The following is a 14384-nucleotide window of genomic DNA, read 5'->3' as shown; positions in this document are numbered from 1 at the left end:
CCAGGTATCTATCTGCATGCTCTGCAGTATATTCAAAAGTAGAAATGGTTAATGTGTCACCGTCGGTGCAAGGTGTTAAACATTCCACGTTTTGGATCCTTGTATTCATTTGAGCGTGTCTGAGCTTTTGTTATGTACTGTAGAAAGGTACTTTCGTCTGTGAGGTTGAATGAAAACGCTTTATTTTGTTCGTTGTACAAGCTCCTCACTGGGGTGGTGTGTATATACGTGCATGTGTGTTTAATGTTTGTTATATTGTGAATAATTTTATTATTATTATTATTATTACTGTTAATGTTGCATGATGCAATTTTGCTACTTTGGCGCTTAAAAGGTTAAACAAGCAGTATTAATTAGATTTACTTATTCATTATTTTAGATTACAATAGCTCATTTTAGCTTGTTTTATATACACTCATAAAAAGGCCTGAAATGACCGTTTTCAGATATTTGAATTATTTTATTGCAGTTCAACTTCACTAACTCAAAAAATAGTGACGTAGACTCTCGCCTTGTTTCCTGACGGAACGAATTCTTGAACGGACGCACGTTCACCGCGTCTACTTCCTGTTTTGTTTCGTCTCTTCTTCCCCAAACTGGCAGAGACTCGGTCCGGGTCGAAATGGAACAATTAGCCGGGCAGTCGGAAAAATACGACCGGCCCGCGAGCACACGCGATATTCCGCCCCATCGGTGGACCTTCTAAGCCGCACAGTCGTCGCTGTCGCTCTCTCGGTACGTCCGCGGGGCGCCATGGCACTCAGCTCGGGCGGCTGGGCTCCGCAGGTCTCGCTGCTCGGTTCTTCCCAGCCCGGATCTTGCGACGCCGGGCTCGCTTCGTCGTCGGCTTGCTGCAGCACCGTCTTAATGTCCGTCCGTGTGTCGGTGTCCCACTCCGGCATCCGCCCCTTGTGCCTGCCCGGAGCCGATAGCGAGGCTCTGCGTCTCCAGCTCAGCATGGATCCGAGCCGGGCCGGAGAGTTTCGGCTGGCCCTGCGGGACACCAGCGGGAACCGAAGCATGGTGAGATTTCACTTGAAAACACCGGTCTACTTCTTACTAACCTAATCTTTAATTATGTTATAAATCTTCTGTAACGTATTCAGGAAGACACAATTCATAGAAACCATATTCGATACATTAGTCTAACATTTACTGATAAAACTAAAGAATAAACTAAAACTAAACACACAGGCTACCATTTAAGCAGTGCTGTTGCGCCCTAACTCTTGTTTGTTTTTTAATGAATAAAAAAAAACATGTCGGGATCGTTGTCAACAATCAAACCTCTTGTTCAACAAATCTCTATGAAACACAATCTAACCGCACAAAAATGGATTTGATCAGTGCTTTGTGTCCAAAAATGTTGCATCATTCGAATCCCAATACATGTGACTGTGAACTGCGGTTAAAGTAATTACATTTAATAACCGGGGAGCAGCCAGTTTCACTTCAGAGGAGTTTCTTTGATATGTTTACATCTTGAAAGCTATGACGTAGGGGAGGGTTTCTCAACCTTTATTGAGCCAAGGCACATATTTCAAATTGGAAAAGACATTCACGGCACACCGCTTGGCATAGCAATTCACAAAAAGTAGATTCTGTATCTAGGTCAATTACATACCTTTATTTAGTGGAAGAGTGTTTCACTCTTTTGCGTGACTTTTACTGGACATCATTAGCTAAATCATTAGATAAAACATAAAACGTTATAAAAAGTTACGAGTTAATAATAAGTGGCATTGCATCATTCTCCACACTGGTTGACAATCACTAAATTTGGGTAGTTCTCCTCCAATTGTGACTCAGGTGATGGACACAATGGGTGGCGGCATCTTTCAAAATTGTGGAGCTTCATTTCGTCAGGCCAAAAACATCTTTTAGAAAAGTAGTGCTTTGCCGCCATATCGTGGCAACTGCAGGCAATTAAACAATTTTTGGGGAAGCGTTTATAATTTTTTTTCAGACCTAAGAATTGATCATTTCTACACTAAACGCTTCTTTCAACTAGTTGAGTCTTTTTTTTTTTTCCCCAATCCAGTTGGTGGAGTTCGACCTGCGCTCGGTGCACTACGAGGTGAAGTCGTCGCGCTGCCACGAGATGCGTCTGACGGCGCCGCCTCACGACTTTATCCGCTTCTCCTTCCGCTGCGACCGCGAGGCCGAGGAGTGGGCCACCGTGGTCATGTCGTCGCTGCGGGAGGCCCAGCGAGGTGAGTTTGCAGTTTCTCTCTGACGTTGACGTCCGTCCACGAAGCTCATGTGACACGTTTTAGTTTTGTTGTCTGTTCCAGTCGCAAACATGGCGCTCTACGAAGAAAGTGGCAAGCAAATAGCGGCGGCGGCGGCGGAACCGCCACTGTCGCTGGCTGGTGGGTGTCACGGCTTTTTGGCTAACCTTAACTGCCTGACATATTTACTCACTTCGCCGCCTCTTTTAATTTGTCTCAGAGGAGCTTTGCGTGGAGCTCGTCAAGGCGGTGGAGGCCGGCGACGCTCAAGCCGCCGCCCAGCACGCGTCTGCACTGGCTCGGCAGAAAGCGGCTCTGAGCATCCAGCCGGCGGTGAAGAACTACGCCAGCGGGGAGATCAGGTACACGCACGCGGCTGAAATTTGCGTTTGTCGTGTGGTTTGAAGTTGATTAATGCACGGAATGTGTGCGGCTAATTTGGCCACCGTTTTGTACATGCGCCGCACTACTTTGCTATTAAAAAAAATGTCTGTTTTTTTTTTTTTGTTTGGGCTCGGGACATTGACAATCTGAGTCGTGATTGCTGCGTTTTCACATGACTCCCCCTTAAAATTAATTAATTAAATAAATAAATACAAGAAAAATAATTAGAAAATAATGATATTTTTTTAACATATTTCATGAGATGACAATTTTAAAAAAATGTTGGTATATTTGATTACATTTTTTACTAATATTTCATGAATGGTTAATTTAAAATAAATCATGAATGTATTCAAGTGAAGGTGTTTTTAATTGTTTTAATTATAAAAAGAAAGTCAAGAATACATCTCATGAAGTGACTTTTTAAAAACTTTCACATATATTTATTTATTTACTTTTTTTTTTTTAAACCCGGAAACCTAAAGACAAATATCGTACATGTTAGCGTACTCGTTGTCATAGAAGTACTGAATGTAAAAAATGAATAATTTGCACATTTTTGCTCGCAGTCAAAAACATGAGGCATTTAAAACGATGCTTTGTGTTCCACTTTGGAGGTTCCATTCTCTGCGGAAAATTCCTTGTCATTAATTGAACAATAAAATCTATCTTGTGTCTTCCAGCCTGTCTGTGGTGGTGGAGGACGTCTCTTCTTCCTGTTGCTTCACAGTCAAAGTCTTCCCCTACATGACAGTGGCTGCACTCAAGCAACAGGTTGCAATGCAGCGCAACAAGTTTAAAAAGAAAACAAACAAACACATGATCACTGAGCAGCACCCGTTACCTCCCCGCAGGTGTTTGTGGAGTACGGCTTCCACCCGCGCGTGCAGCGCTGGGTGATGGGTCAGTGTCTGTGCACGGACCCGCGTTCACTGGCGTCCTACGGCGTGCAGCGCGACGGCGACACGGCGTACCTCTACTTGATCTCGGCGCGCCAGGCCCGCGTCACGCGACAGCTGTTCCAGCAGGATCTGGAGGGCGCCCAGTCCGCCCCCCCGCTTCCGCCCGGCAACGGCCCCGCCTCCCAAGAGCGCCGGGGCTACAGCACACTGCCGCCGCGGTTACCCCACACCAGCCAGGGTCCGTTTTGTGCACGTTTCCGCCAATGCTCAAGATAACATGCTCGCTAATTGATCATAACATTTTTTTGGCTTCTACTTTCAGTTGAGCTAACATTCAAAGCAGTGGTGACTGAACGCAAAGTTTGCTGCCAAAATGAGCTCCAATGGAATAGATCTAATTCTAAGAATTATGTCAATGTTGAGAACACATTTTTTAACATTATAATTTTTTTCAGTTCAAGGCACTCTAATATCTGGTCCAAACATGATTGTAGCAGCGTCCTTTAGCGCCTTTTGAGACGATTAAAAAAAAAACAATCGTTATAGTAATTAATTACTTTTAAAAAAAAAAAACTTTTTATTATGGAGACACGTTGAAGCATTTTCTGGGATTTCAACATTCAAATCAGAACCGCTTATCTTTATTTGCATTTTTAAAAAAATCTGTTCATAAGGTGAATTGTTCTTTAATCGGGACAGATTAGATGTAAATCTATAATTCCCAGTTGAGGTCAATAAAAAAATACTGTAACATTTTAATTTTTTCATTTTATTTTTTAATCGCAGGCGGTGTTGATAAACCCGCTGACCTACAGGTTGTCCAAGACATAGAGAATCTGCATTTGAGCAACAAACCTACGAGAACACAGGTAATCATCAAACCCACACTTTTTCCATTCATCGTCTTCACGAGAAAGTGCATTTTGTTACATTTTTAGTAGATTTGGCTCCAGAGAGGAACACCATTGGAGGAGATTTTTGGTGAATCTTTGCTAACGCAAACGTCCTACAATCCCCTGCTTCCTGTAGGCGGAGTGGGCGTGTCCCTCATGCACTTTCATCAACAAGCCTTCTCGTCCAGGCTGCGAGATCTGCGCTACAGCCAAACCCGACGCACACGCCCCCAACGCCCTCCGGCAGCCGGCGCGGGGCGAGCTGGCCTCCAGCAGCAGCTGACCGCCCGTCGCTGCCGTCCCCCCCCCCCCCACTCTCACACACGCACGCAATGCTATGCCAGTGTTGCCATACATGTTGTTCACACGCAAACACAACCACGATGATTGTCAAGTGCACTGAGAGTCCTGGCAGCTGATTGGCTGTTGAAGAGGTTTGAAGCACTGTAGCATAACGCCGGGAAAGAGAGGTCGGCCATTTTACACGGACAAGACACTTTGAGTTTAGCCACACCTCTTTCTCTTTTTTTTTTCTTTTTTAAATTTCATTTTGGGAAAACAAGAAGAGGCCCTTATATTTATTGGAGGGGAGGTGGTGACGGAAGGTGCGGGAAAAGGTCGGTATTTCCGTCAGGGCAAAACTGTGAAGTTGATGTTGGAGATGAGAGGATGTTTACAGGGTGGTTACAAGTGCTTTTTACTCTTTACAAATCTATTTTAATGGACATTTTTTGTCTTCCTTTTAAATGATCCATAATTGATGTACATTTTAGTAGCTGATTTCATTTTATTAGATTCCCTCCTCGAGTTGTGACAGCGATGGAATGATGTTATCAGTACATATTACTGTGTAAAAAAACAAAACAAAAAGCTGAATAAACAATTAAGATACCACCATGGTTTTCTTATTGAGAAAATGTAACAAAATTAATGAACAAAAGCAAATTCACGAGGTAAACATCACATCCTGTTTTAAAGCCTTTAAACGGAACAACTGGGCACCGGCAAATTCATCATATAAAAAGCAAAGAAAAAAAAAATACACTGCGCTGCAATGTCCCTTTCTCCTTGTGATGGGTAAATGAAGCTTCAAATCTGCTTCCTGAACCAGTTGCAGTATTTTTGCACTCTCCGTTCAACATTGGGCTGAAAGCGCACCAACTCGCCATTTTTTAACCCAACGGTGCCATCTAGAGGACTCCAAAATACAACAACTGGTTCAGGAAGCTCATTTGAAGCTTCATTTTGCCATCACGACTTTCTCCTTTCTTAAACGCAAATAAAACAGTATACATAGTAACATTCTTTTTTTCCCCCTCATAAATAAACTGCTGGCGATCGGTTCGTCAGCGTGGAATTGTTGATAAATTAGTGATTCGTGTTTCAAGACATTTCCTTTCTTAGCTAGGCGGAGAACAAATTAGCAATAATCAGTTATTTCCATATGAAAATCTTCCCCTTAAAAAGAAAAAAAAATCTTCAAACAGAAAACTAGTTGCTGAGACGCAGCAAAGTAGCACAACTCAAGTTTGCCTCCATTTCTTCAAGACAATCGATTGATGCTTCTCCACATCCGGAAAAGACGAAATGCAAAAGCAAAAGTACAGTCATTCCTCCAATGGATTAAGCGTCAATCCTTGGTGGGAGAAGAACCTGAGACGCCCTTTGCTGAATGCTTGTCCTCGGTTTACTTCCAGAAGAGGATGTTCCAAAAAAGCAGCCAGCACGGGTACACCAAAAGCGCCAGCAGCGGGAAGACCATCGAGCCGTACAGCGCGTGGTCCAGGATGCCTTGCGAGATGACCGACATGAAGAGCAGCCAGGAGTCCAGGAAGCTCAGCGGCGTCTCTTGCATCTCGTGGAAGGCGAGGACGGCGAAGAGCAGCGTGCACGCCGGGCTTAAGGCCACCACGATGACGGCCGCCGGGAACCTGAAGCAAGCGAGAAGCGGTCAGTGTCCAGAAAGGCGGCGAGGACTCAAATGTGTGAGTTCATACTTGGGGATGTGTGGCGTGACGCTGGCGGCCACGGGCACCAGCGTGAGGGCCATGATGAAGCCCAGGGAGAAGTTGAGGAGGGCGGTGCAGAGCAGCAGCACGGCCAAGTACAACACGGCCACCAGCTTTAAAACTTTCCAGCCCTGCTCCGTCCCCTCGCCAGACACAAATCTGTCACACGCACGCACACAAACGGGAAGTGAGAGGCAAAGTGCAAATGACCTCCAGCCATACCACTCCGTTATTGAAATAAGGTATAAAAGTTAGCACAATACAGATTTTACATGCGTTGTCATTAATAGCTCTGTTTCCCACCTGTTATTTAACCTAACCCTTAATTCATAAATAATATAATTATTGTTGCCAAAAATATTGCACATTCTTCATCCGTGGTACGGTTTTTACTTATTTCGCTAGCTTGTGGGTTTAATATTAGCGTGATGCGACCAAAACAATTAGCATCTCAACCTGCGTCAAATACAAGTTTTGTTTTTCTTTCATCGGCCCAAACGGCGACCACAGACATAAATATTACAGATTGCAATTATTACGTGCTTGAATTGTTGTCATTAAGAGTGACGAATGACGGCGCCTTTACCTGTGCGTGTTGTGAGGCAGCGCCAGGCCGGCCGTGTACACCGCGATGGCCGTCAGCACCACCGCCTCCGTCTCGGAGACCGGGAAGTGCTCCACCGCCAGCTCCTGGAAGCAGACGGGCAGCGTGTAGAGGGCCACTCCGGTCAGGTGGCTGATCACCAGAGGGGTCAGCACGGACAGTACGCTCGGACTGGACTGCTTTGAGGAGGGGGGGGGAGCATAACGTGGATTAACTCGGACGTCGAGCGCAGGAAATTGTCTTGCGTAAAGCCATAGTAACCTGCTCCACATTGGCGATGCCATCTTCTGTCGCTGGAGACGATGAGAGTTCGACCCACAGAACCAAAGACTGCATTTCAGTCAAGAAAAAAACTCACCACGTGAGGAATTTGAAGGAGTTTGTAATTTTGTTTGAGGCGACTGAAAGTAAGGATACCCTCAGCAGCAGGATGACGGCGAGAAGGACGATGGCCGGCATGTAGTAACTGATGGAAACAAAGTGCGACAGCGAGGGCAAGAGGTAGAAGAAGTAGGACTGGTGCAGGCGCTCCAGGAGGTTGTTCAGCTTGCGAAACATTCCCTCCAGGACCCTAACGGAGGGCGCGCACACGCACACAAATGCGATTTCAAATAGGGACAAAGGGCAGTAAAGAGCACAACTAAGACATGTCCGCCATCTAGTGGTGATTGGTGATATTACAACTTGAAACTAGACAACCAATGGATGCACACAGACAGGATTTCCATATTCAGATTTTTCTCTTTTTTTCTGGGAGTCTATCGCCAATTTTCCAAAATTTGATTTATATATTTGATGTTTGAATTTCATTTTTCAAAAATAAAATACCAACAACCCTAATTGGAAACCCTAACAACATGGATCCCTGTTTGAGTCTGACTGTGCATGACAGATGACAAGTGGTGACTGCGCACCAGAGTACTCGAGACGGCACATTTTCCCGATTATTCACACTTGTTTATTTGGCTTGTATTGACAGTTTTTTTCATTTTATTTAGCATTTTTGTATTTGGCATTATTTATATTGTTTACACGAGACCACACCAATCTCGGGTTTTGCTCATGGCATGACAGCATCTTGGCGCAATCTATTTGCAGAAAAAGATTCTTTCTCTCCTGTTCTTTGTGACATTGTTCAAGTCACGCAAAGCAAGCTATTTGGAATGTTTATACAAATGATTTTTGTACTTTTATTTTTCATTGAAAGTAATGTGTACCAGTTGGTCAATAAAAAAAGCAGTTAATATTCATTTCCTGCATTTATTTTGATTTTGGTCCTCGGGGGGAATTTATCGTGCATTTATCGTTATCGAGGTAAAATTGCTCCATTTATCGCGATATTGATTTGAGGTCATATCGCCCAGCCCTCCGTTGACTCCATTTAACTTGTTGACAGCAATGGACATTGGGGGACTCCTCGTTAGGATTCCAGCTGACGTGATGAAAAGATAAAACAAACCTGCCAACGGTGGTGGCGGACGACTTGTACTGGCGGTAGCTGTTGATGCCTTTGATGGTGACCGCCTCCACGTGGTAGCGCAGGAAGAGGCCGTGGTCGCCCCAAGAATGGCCGCTGGCCTGCTTGAGCACCATCAGCATCATCGTCTGCACGGCGTGGCTGTAGCCTGACGGGCTTTCCCAGTCGCTCCTCTGCAGCTGTGCCGGAACATTTGAGGATGATGAACTCAAATTAAAACGCCAGTCCGTAGTCTGCATTGATTCGTGCTCTCTATTTTCTTTTAAACTTCTGTTTTACTTCTCGTAAATTGTAATGTTACGGTAATACTTTTGGATAACAGCCGTTTCCGCACTTATTGTTTTTTTGTAATTAACATTAATATTGTATTTGCAATTTATTTATTTATTTGATCCTTTATTCAACCAGGAATGTCCCGTTGAGATAAAAAAAAAACTCTTTTCAAGGGAACGCTGGCCAAGAGGCAGCAATTGTTAGTTTCAAGGCAATTGCAATGACAAACATGGCGGCAAAGTAGACAAGAAATTGCGACCTACAAACAATTAATGTGGCCACGCGGAAAAGAAAACAAATGATTACAGCACGAGTCGTAATGTCTAATATTTATTACAAATTTCAAAAAATGTATCCAAAAAAATTCTAAAAAGTCAAAAAAAAGATTTTCAAAAATATAAAATATATCTTGATGATTAAAGTCAAATTATTTCAATAAATGACATTTTTGAGGAAAGTTATTTTAAATAATATGCATTTGAAAAATTACACTACTTCATAAAATTTCAGGATCAATTTTTATTTTCTAGATGAAAAAAAAAGTCATTTTCTAGATTTTCTTGGGGGGGAGTGAGGAGAAAACACTTTTTTTTTTTTTTAAATAAAATATCATCGTGACACATTCAATGAAACTTATTTTTGCAGATTTCCTACCTTTCCCTGGAATGTGCAAAGGAGATCGAACTTTTGACAGAAAGCGTAGAAGAGGTTGATGAGGTCCAGGTTGGGCAGCTGCCCGTTGAGCCCTTCGAGAACGATATCCAGGCTGGTCACCACGTCACTGTTGAGCTCCAGGGACAACGCCGCCTGGATGGCACCGGAGCGGCCTCGGACGGGCGACCACTCCATTCCTACGCGAAGGAAGCCGTCGATGACGCCTGCTCGTTGGAGCACCGGAGCGCGCGGGGACGAGTGGCTCACCTGTGATGTTGGTGTGGTGGTATCCCTCCAGCCAGGCCTGCATGCCGATCAGATCGTGTTCATTGACGAGGAAGATGATGTCCTTGGCCCAGTACACCTGACCTACGAACACCACAAGTCTATCTTTACGGATCGGACTGCAAAAACGGACGTAGGGAAGACGAATTTCTTGTCACTTTATGTTGTTCCGGTCTGCTAGCATTGGGGACAAACAGGACAGCAACCCACCAGGGAGGAAAAAGTCTGACTCTTGACCAACTGTTTTTTTGGTTTTGTTTTTTCCCCCCCTGTTTTAAAAATACAATTTTATAAAATAAAAAGATTGAAATAATTAGATCTTTATCTTCGACTCTGTCTTGTTTAAGAAAAATAAATCATAACAAAAATATAGAAACATGAAAAAAAAATCTGCCTCGGCAAAGTTTGACTCTTTACAGAGAAATCAAATCTACATAATAAAAATAATTAATAAGGAGACAATAAACTAGCTGCAATTGTAAGGCCTTGGCAGAGGTTCTCCTTTCGTCCGTTATTTTTATGCAACCAGAAAATAAAAACCCAATGCGTCGCAAAGAAACAGAAAATAAATGAACTACAACTAATAATATAAAAAAATTCAAGAATAAATCAATTGTAAAAAAATAAATCCAGAAGCTGAAATGACCGAAGTATGTCGTTTTTTTTTGTTTTTTATATTTCCAAGCCAAACTTACTTCTGAAGTACTGCGCCAAAACCAGCAGCAGCCCCACAGCCTGGTTGTTTTCGTTGCCTTGACTGCACGAAGCGGTGAGCATCAGGGCTTCGGTCCGTGGTGCTCGAGGGGCGCGGAGGATGCCGTAGACGTTCGTACCTTTCACCATCTTGCCGGGAATAAAAGTCACAAATGAGGAGCGGAAGAGTTTGAGTCCAAAAAAAAAATAGAAGACGAGTTGGAATTACAAATCTCTCTTTGCTTTCATCCGGGAAGGGGAGCGTGCGGGAGAAGCTCTGCGTGAACACCTCCAGGCCTCGATCTTGCATGCTTTTCACCAGCCAGTCCACCGGCATCCCACTGCACGCAAAATATTGAAATATAATAATACATAATAAATGTATCCAAACGTCATGGGTCTTACCCAGCTTTGTCCTTTTGTGCCCTAAACTCCTTGGCCGTGACCAGCGCTCGCTCCCCGGCCTGGAAGCGCTCCTCCACCATGGTGGAGCCCATGGCGTTCTCCGACATGTACGTGCGCAGGTTGAACGGCTCGAAGGCCAAGCCCATGAACCAGGCCACGCCTGCCATGTAGCACAACACGCTAGATGAGGCGGGCGAAGACAGCAAGACGCACAATATTAGTATTCTTCATTCACCAACAATTCAGGAAATGTTGAAATCTTGAGAAACACAGAATTAGAGGGTGTTTCCAAATTTTTGACTGGAAGACATTTTTGCTTTTTGCGGAGAGGACTCAGGTTTGTAAGTCACATGCTATAAGTGATGAATTATAAAAATACGTCAGAGTCACGGGGAATGTTCACAAGTACACGGCCGTCAATTACAAAGGGACTAGCAAGAAGTCTTTGAGTCCGGTTTTACCAAGACCATACTCGCTAATTTTACAAGGATGTCATGGACATTCTTGATAGTGATAAATGCTTTCCGTCTCGGCTTTTATCAACTACTTTCTCTCTATTCAAAGCCATGCTAGGGCAAGCAGGGCACGCCAACAAGATGAGCTTTGAACTACTGCTTTGAAATACATTACCATAGATCCCTTAATATTTTACACCAGCCACCCTTGTTTATTGTCTTTGTTGTTGTTGAGGATAAAAATATATGCAATTTATTTGGCTAAAAAATGTAACGTAATTCCCTTTTTAAGAATGTATCTAGTTATGTGTGCCTGCAATGACAAATATCGCTCTTTTCTTTTTTTTAAAGAACGACATGAGTATTGTTATGGACATGAACGTGAATGCAAAATGAACACACCAGATTGGAGCATTGAGGCGAGTGAGCAGGCTGATCAATGCCCTTCTTCTATTGGGATCAGACAGAAGTCCCATGGTGCTCTAGAATGAACCCTGCAACAAACATATCAAATATCAAAGTGCATTTAAATATATACGCACACCTATAAATGTGAAATAGACAGCAAATGTGGCACATTTCTCGTTCTGGTTACACTTGCTCTCATTTGATCTTCGGCAACTGAGAGTAATTGTCTCGCAATCGGCTAACTAGCTAACTTCAGCACAGATTTTATTTTTTTAAGCACGAACACGAAATTATAATAAATGATTAGTTTATGTACACTGTGCTTCTTTAGGAGAGCGAGTATAAAAAAATATATATATATAAATACCTTTTTCCAAGTTTGAACGCCAGGCAGAAGAGCCGATGGAGGAAGCGTTCGCTAACTCCGTAGTAAGGATTGGCAGGCGTTGTTTCCACCCGGAGCAGCAACAAAGAGAACCTACTTCCGGTAACACAAATAAAATTTAAAAAATAATGATTAGGAACATGTAAAAAATATGTATATTTCCCAAGTAGCCAATATAATGAGTGCGTGTAATGAATAAAAAGACATGTGATGGCCCAGGTCATACTTTGTAAAAAATAAAATAAAATTCACCCCCTTAAACATCTCATGATGCTGGGCACTTGGTCTTATCTGGTATATCCTATAACAGATGATTCTATTCTACCCCTGAAATTAAATTATTCTTGAATATAATACAATCAGAATTTGGTCACATTTTTCGTGTTTTTCTGAAAACTGAAAATAACGACTGAGGAAGGTGACGTTATGATTCATTCATTTAAATTTCCCCTGCTGAGCACAAGTGCAATAGGAACTAGATGGCTGTGGGTAGTTAAATATTCAAAAACTGAACAAGCAACATCATAGAAATCACACATTTATTGTTTCTTACATATACACAAAAATGTACAATGGTGTTTTGTGGGGAGGGTGGTGAGGGGGGGGGGTGTAGAAAACAGTGTGATTCTCCACTTTTTTTGAGTCCGGTAAATTAAAGTATCGTAATTGCAAAATAACCAATCACGTGCAGATGTCAGTCTCCAGTGGCCAGCGAGGCCTCTTGAAGGTGTTGCCGCACCACCTGGTCCAGCACCTTGCTCACGCCTTTGCAAGCTGTCATGGCGGCCTCCATCATGGCCTCCAGATGGTCCTGATGCAGCCTGGCGTCCATTTGCAGAAGTGCGATCTGTCCGCCACGCGGCAGGAGCGCAAGAGCCAAGGAGCTCACGCCACCGCTCTCCTCGGCGTAGCAGAGGTCGGCGAGCGGCGTCTCGTCCACGAAGCCCACGGTGGAGGCACACACGTAATCCAACATGGGGATTCCGGCGTCGATCACGGCAAGGGTGGCAGCGTTTACGCATACACTGTAGTTGCCGCCATCTGACTGGAGGATCTGTCGAGAAACAAAAATCCTTTAAAAACTCATGGGACATATCGGTGGGGTATATGTACATTAGGAAATGTCAGTAATTGTATATATGTTTAAAAGATTTATATGCTCAGTGTACATCGTATACTTTATTTAAAAGGCAACATAATTGAGGCTCGTGTGAACATTCATAATACATTAAAAATAAATAAAACAATGAAAAAATGTGTATGTCACCTTTAGAGGTAAAATACAAAACAACATCCCACGGGAGTACATTCACCTTGACGTAAATGTCTATCTGTGAGCGTGGATAAAGCTGCGTCATGACGGCGGCCTCAAACGTTTGCTTGAGGTGAAGGCTCATTTCAGTGGACTTGCGGTCGCCGTGCGGCCTTCTCTTCCTTTCCGACACGCTGAAAGTGGCCATGCTGTACTGGCAGTTGATGACAGCCCGGTCATGAAGGGTCCGACTCCGGGAGCCTCGCATCTGAAGGGAGATGGCGAAAGATGCAGAAGTATCTTGAATACACTTCCAAAAATTGATTTGGAAAGTTGAGCTACTTATACACGTTTAATTGATTTTGTTATATGTCATAATTGTGGATTTTATTGTTTATGCTATTGGGTAGTTGTAAAATGTACAGGTGACAGACTAGATGATATATTATTATTATTATATCACACATTCATTTAATTAGAAAGATATCAAATATTGTTTTTGGTAGTAATTTTATGTTTTATATATAAACCAAAAATACGGTGTAAATGTGCACTATGTATTATTTGCATAAACATAAATTACAATATGACGAATACGACAAATACTTATCTTATGGACATACAATTTTGTTTTCTACAGTAAATGATTAGTTCATTACAAAAAAAAACGATTTTTTTTATTCATGAATAATTTTAACATCATACATTTCGCAATATTTTTTGCTGATTTCCGACGAATTGCTTAGCAAACGTCTGCAGTTTTCGTGCGACGTTTGAGTCAGAGTAAAAAGTTAGCATCGGGCTAACTTCCAGTGCTACTTACTTCGTGCGGACCGTACACAACTGCTAAGGCCTTGGTGTTTCCCTGCTCCAAATACGCCGAACCGTCGGCCTGAGCGAACACACCCATGCGGGCTTGAACCTTGCGAAGCTCGCTAGCTTTGCGTCCATCCAGACGGTAGCCTTGGTCAGACAGCAGCTCAAGACCCGCCATGTTTCCACCGAATCAAGCAGCGTAAGGAGAAGACATGTGACTGCTGGAGTACTACATTACCCATACTGCCTTTCGCGGGA

General features: G+C 43.2%; 3 protein-coding genes across 4 annotated transcripts; 1 reads left to right on the top strand and 2 right to left on the bottom strand.

Annotated features, from left to right (window-relative positions):
- Positions 1 to 534: 534 nt before the first annotated feature.
- On the top strand, positions 535 to 5304 carry LOC148326452 (ranBP-type and C3HC4-type zinc finger-containing protein 1-like). The gene is made up of 8 exons (XM_088311645.1): positions 535 to 1023; positions 2042 to 2213; positions 2295 to 2372; positions 2452 to 2593; positions 3299 to 3389; positions 3470 to 3755; positions 4304 to 4386; positions 4547 to 5304. Exons 1-8 carry the CDS (start codon positions 754 to 756, stop codon positions 4691 to 4693), a joined length of 1269 nt encoding a protein of 422 aa, XP_088167771.1. The 5' UTR covers positions 535 to 753; the 3' UTR covers positions 4694 to 5304.
- On the bottom strand, positions 5092 to 12148 carry gpaa1 (glycosylphosphatidylinositol anchor attachment 1). 2 transcript variants are annotated; one of them, XM_088311643.1, is made up of 13 exons: positions 12041 to 12148; positions 11668 to 11759; positions 10811 to 10990; positions 10635 to 10746; positions 10408 to 10555; positions 9695 to 9796; positions 9428 to 9624; positions 8483 to 8679; positions 7441 to 7594; positions 7285 to 7353; positions 7006 to 7202; positions 6408 to 6578; positions 5092 to 6341 (listed from the first exon to the last, which is right to left on the bottom strand). In XM_088311643.1, exons 2-13 carry the CDS (start codon positions 11739 to 11741, stop codon positions 6098 to 6100), a joined length of 1845 nt encoding a protein of 614 aa, XP_088167769.1. In that variant the 5' UTR covers positions 11742 to 11759; positions 12041 to 12148; the 3' UTR covers positions 5092 to 6097. The 2 variants fall into 2 exon arrangements, with proteins under 2 accessions (XP_088167769.1, XP_088167770.1); XM_088311644.1 differs by having other exon boundaries at positions 7006 to 7199.
- Positions 12149 to 12580: 432 nt separating this feature from the next.
- Positions 12581 to 14360, bottom strand: exosc4 (exosome component 4). Its single transcript, XM_088311531.1, has 3 exons — positions 14134 to 14360; positions 13372 to 13578; positions 12581 to 13112 (listed from the first exon to the last, which is right to left on the bottom strand). The coding sequence occupies exons 1-3, from the start codon at positions 14302 to 14304 to the stop codon at positions 12753 to 12755; spliced, it is 738 nt and encodes a 245-aa protein (XP_088167657.1). The 5' UTR covers positions 14305 to 14360; the 3' UTR covers positions 12581 to 12752.
- Positions 14361 to 14384: the final 24 nt, after the last annotated feature.

This window comes from Idiotropiscis lumnitzeri, chromosome 12, assembly GCF_059441095.1.
Source record: "Idiotropiscis lumnitzeri isolate Australia: NSW breed Sydney's pygmy pipehorse chromosome 12, RoL_Ilum_1.0, whole genome shotgun sequence".
Taxonomy (NCBI): domain Eukaryota; kingdom Metazoa; phylum Chordata; class Actinopteri; order Syngnathiformes; family Syngnathidae; genus Idiotropiscis; species Idiotropiscis lumnitzeri.
This window is presented reverse-complemented; position numbering and strand designations above follow the sequence as displayed.

Coding starts and splice junctions, on each gene's coding strand:
- LOC148326452 (XM_088311645.1), top strand. CDS start 754: ATGGCACTCAGCTCGGGCGGCTGGGCTCCGCAGGTCTCGCTGCTCGGT. Junction 2,373..2,451: donor ACCGCCACTGTCGCTGGCTG/GTGGGTGTCACG, acceptor AATTTGTCTCAG/AGGAGCTTTGCGTGGAGCTC. Junction 3,390..3,469: donor TGGCTGCACTCAAGCAACAG/GTTGCAATGCAG, acceptor ACCTCCCCGCAG/GTGTTTGTGGAGTACGGCTT.
- gpaa1 (XM_088311643.1), bottom strand. CDS start 11,741: ATGGGACTTCTGTCTGATCCCAATAGAAGAAGGGCATTGATCAGCCTG. Junction 10,747..10,810: donor GCACAAAAGGACAAAGCTGG/GTAAGACCCATG, acceptor TTTTGCGTGCAG/TGGGATGCCGGTGGACTGGC. Junction 6,342..6,407: donor GTCACGCCACACATCCCCAA/GTATGAACTCAC, acceptor CGCTTGCTTCAG/GTTCCCGGCGGCCGTCATCG.
- exosc4 (XM_088311531.1), bottom strand. CDS start 14,304: ATGGCGGGTCTTGAGCTGCTGTCTGACCAAGGCTACCGTCTGGATGGA. Junction 13,579..14,133: donor TTGTGTACGGTCCGCACGAA/GTAAGTAGCACT, acceptor ATCTCCCTTCAG/ATGCGAGGCTCCCGGAGTCG. Junction 13,113..13,371: donor AGATAGACATTTACGTCAAG/GTGAATGTACTC, acceptor GTTTCTCGACAG/ATCCTCCAGTCAGATGGCGG.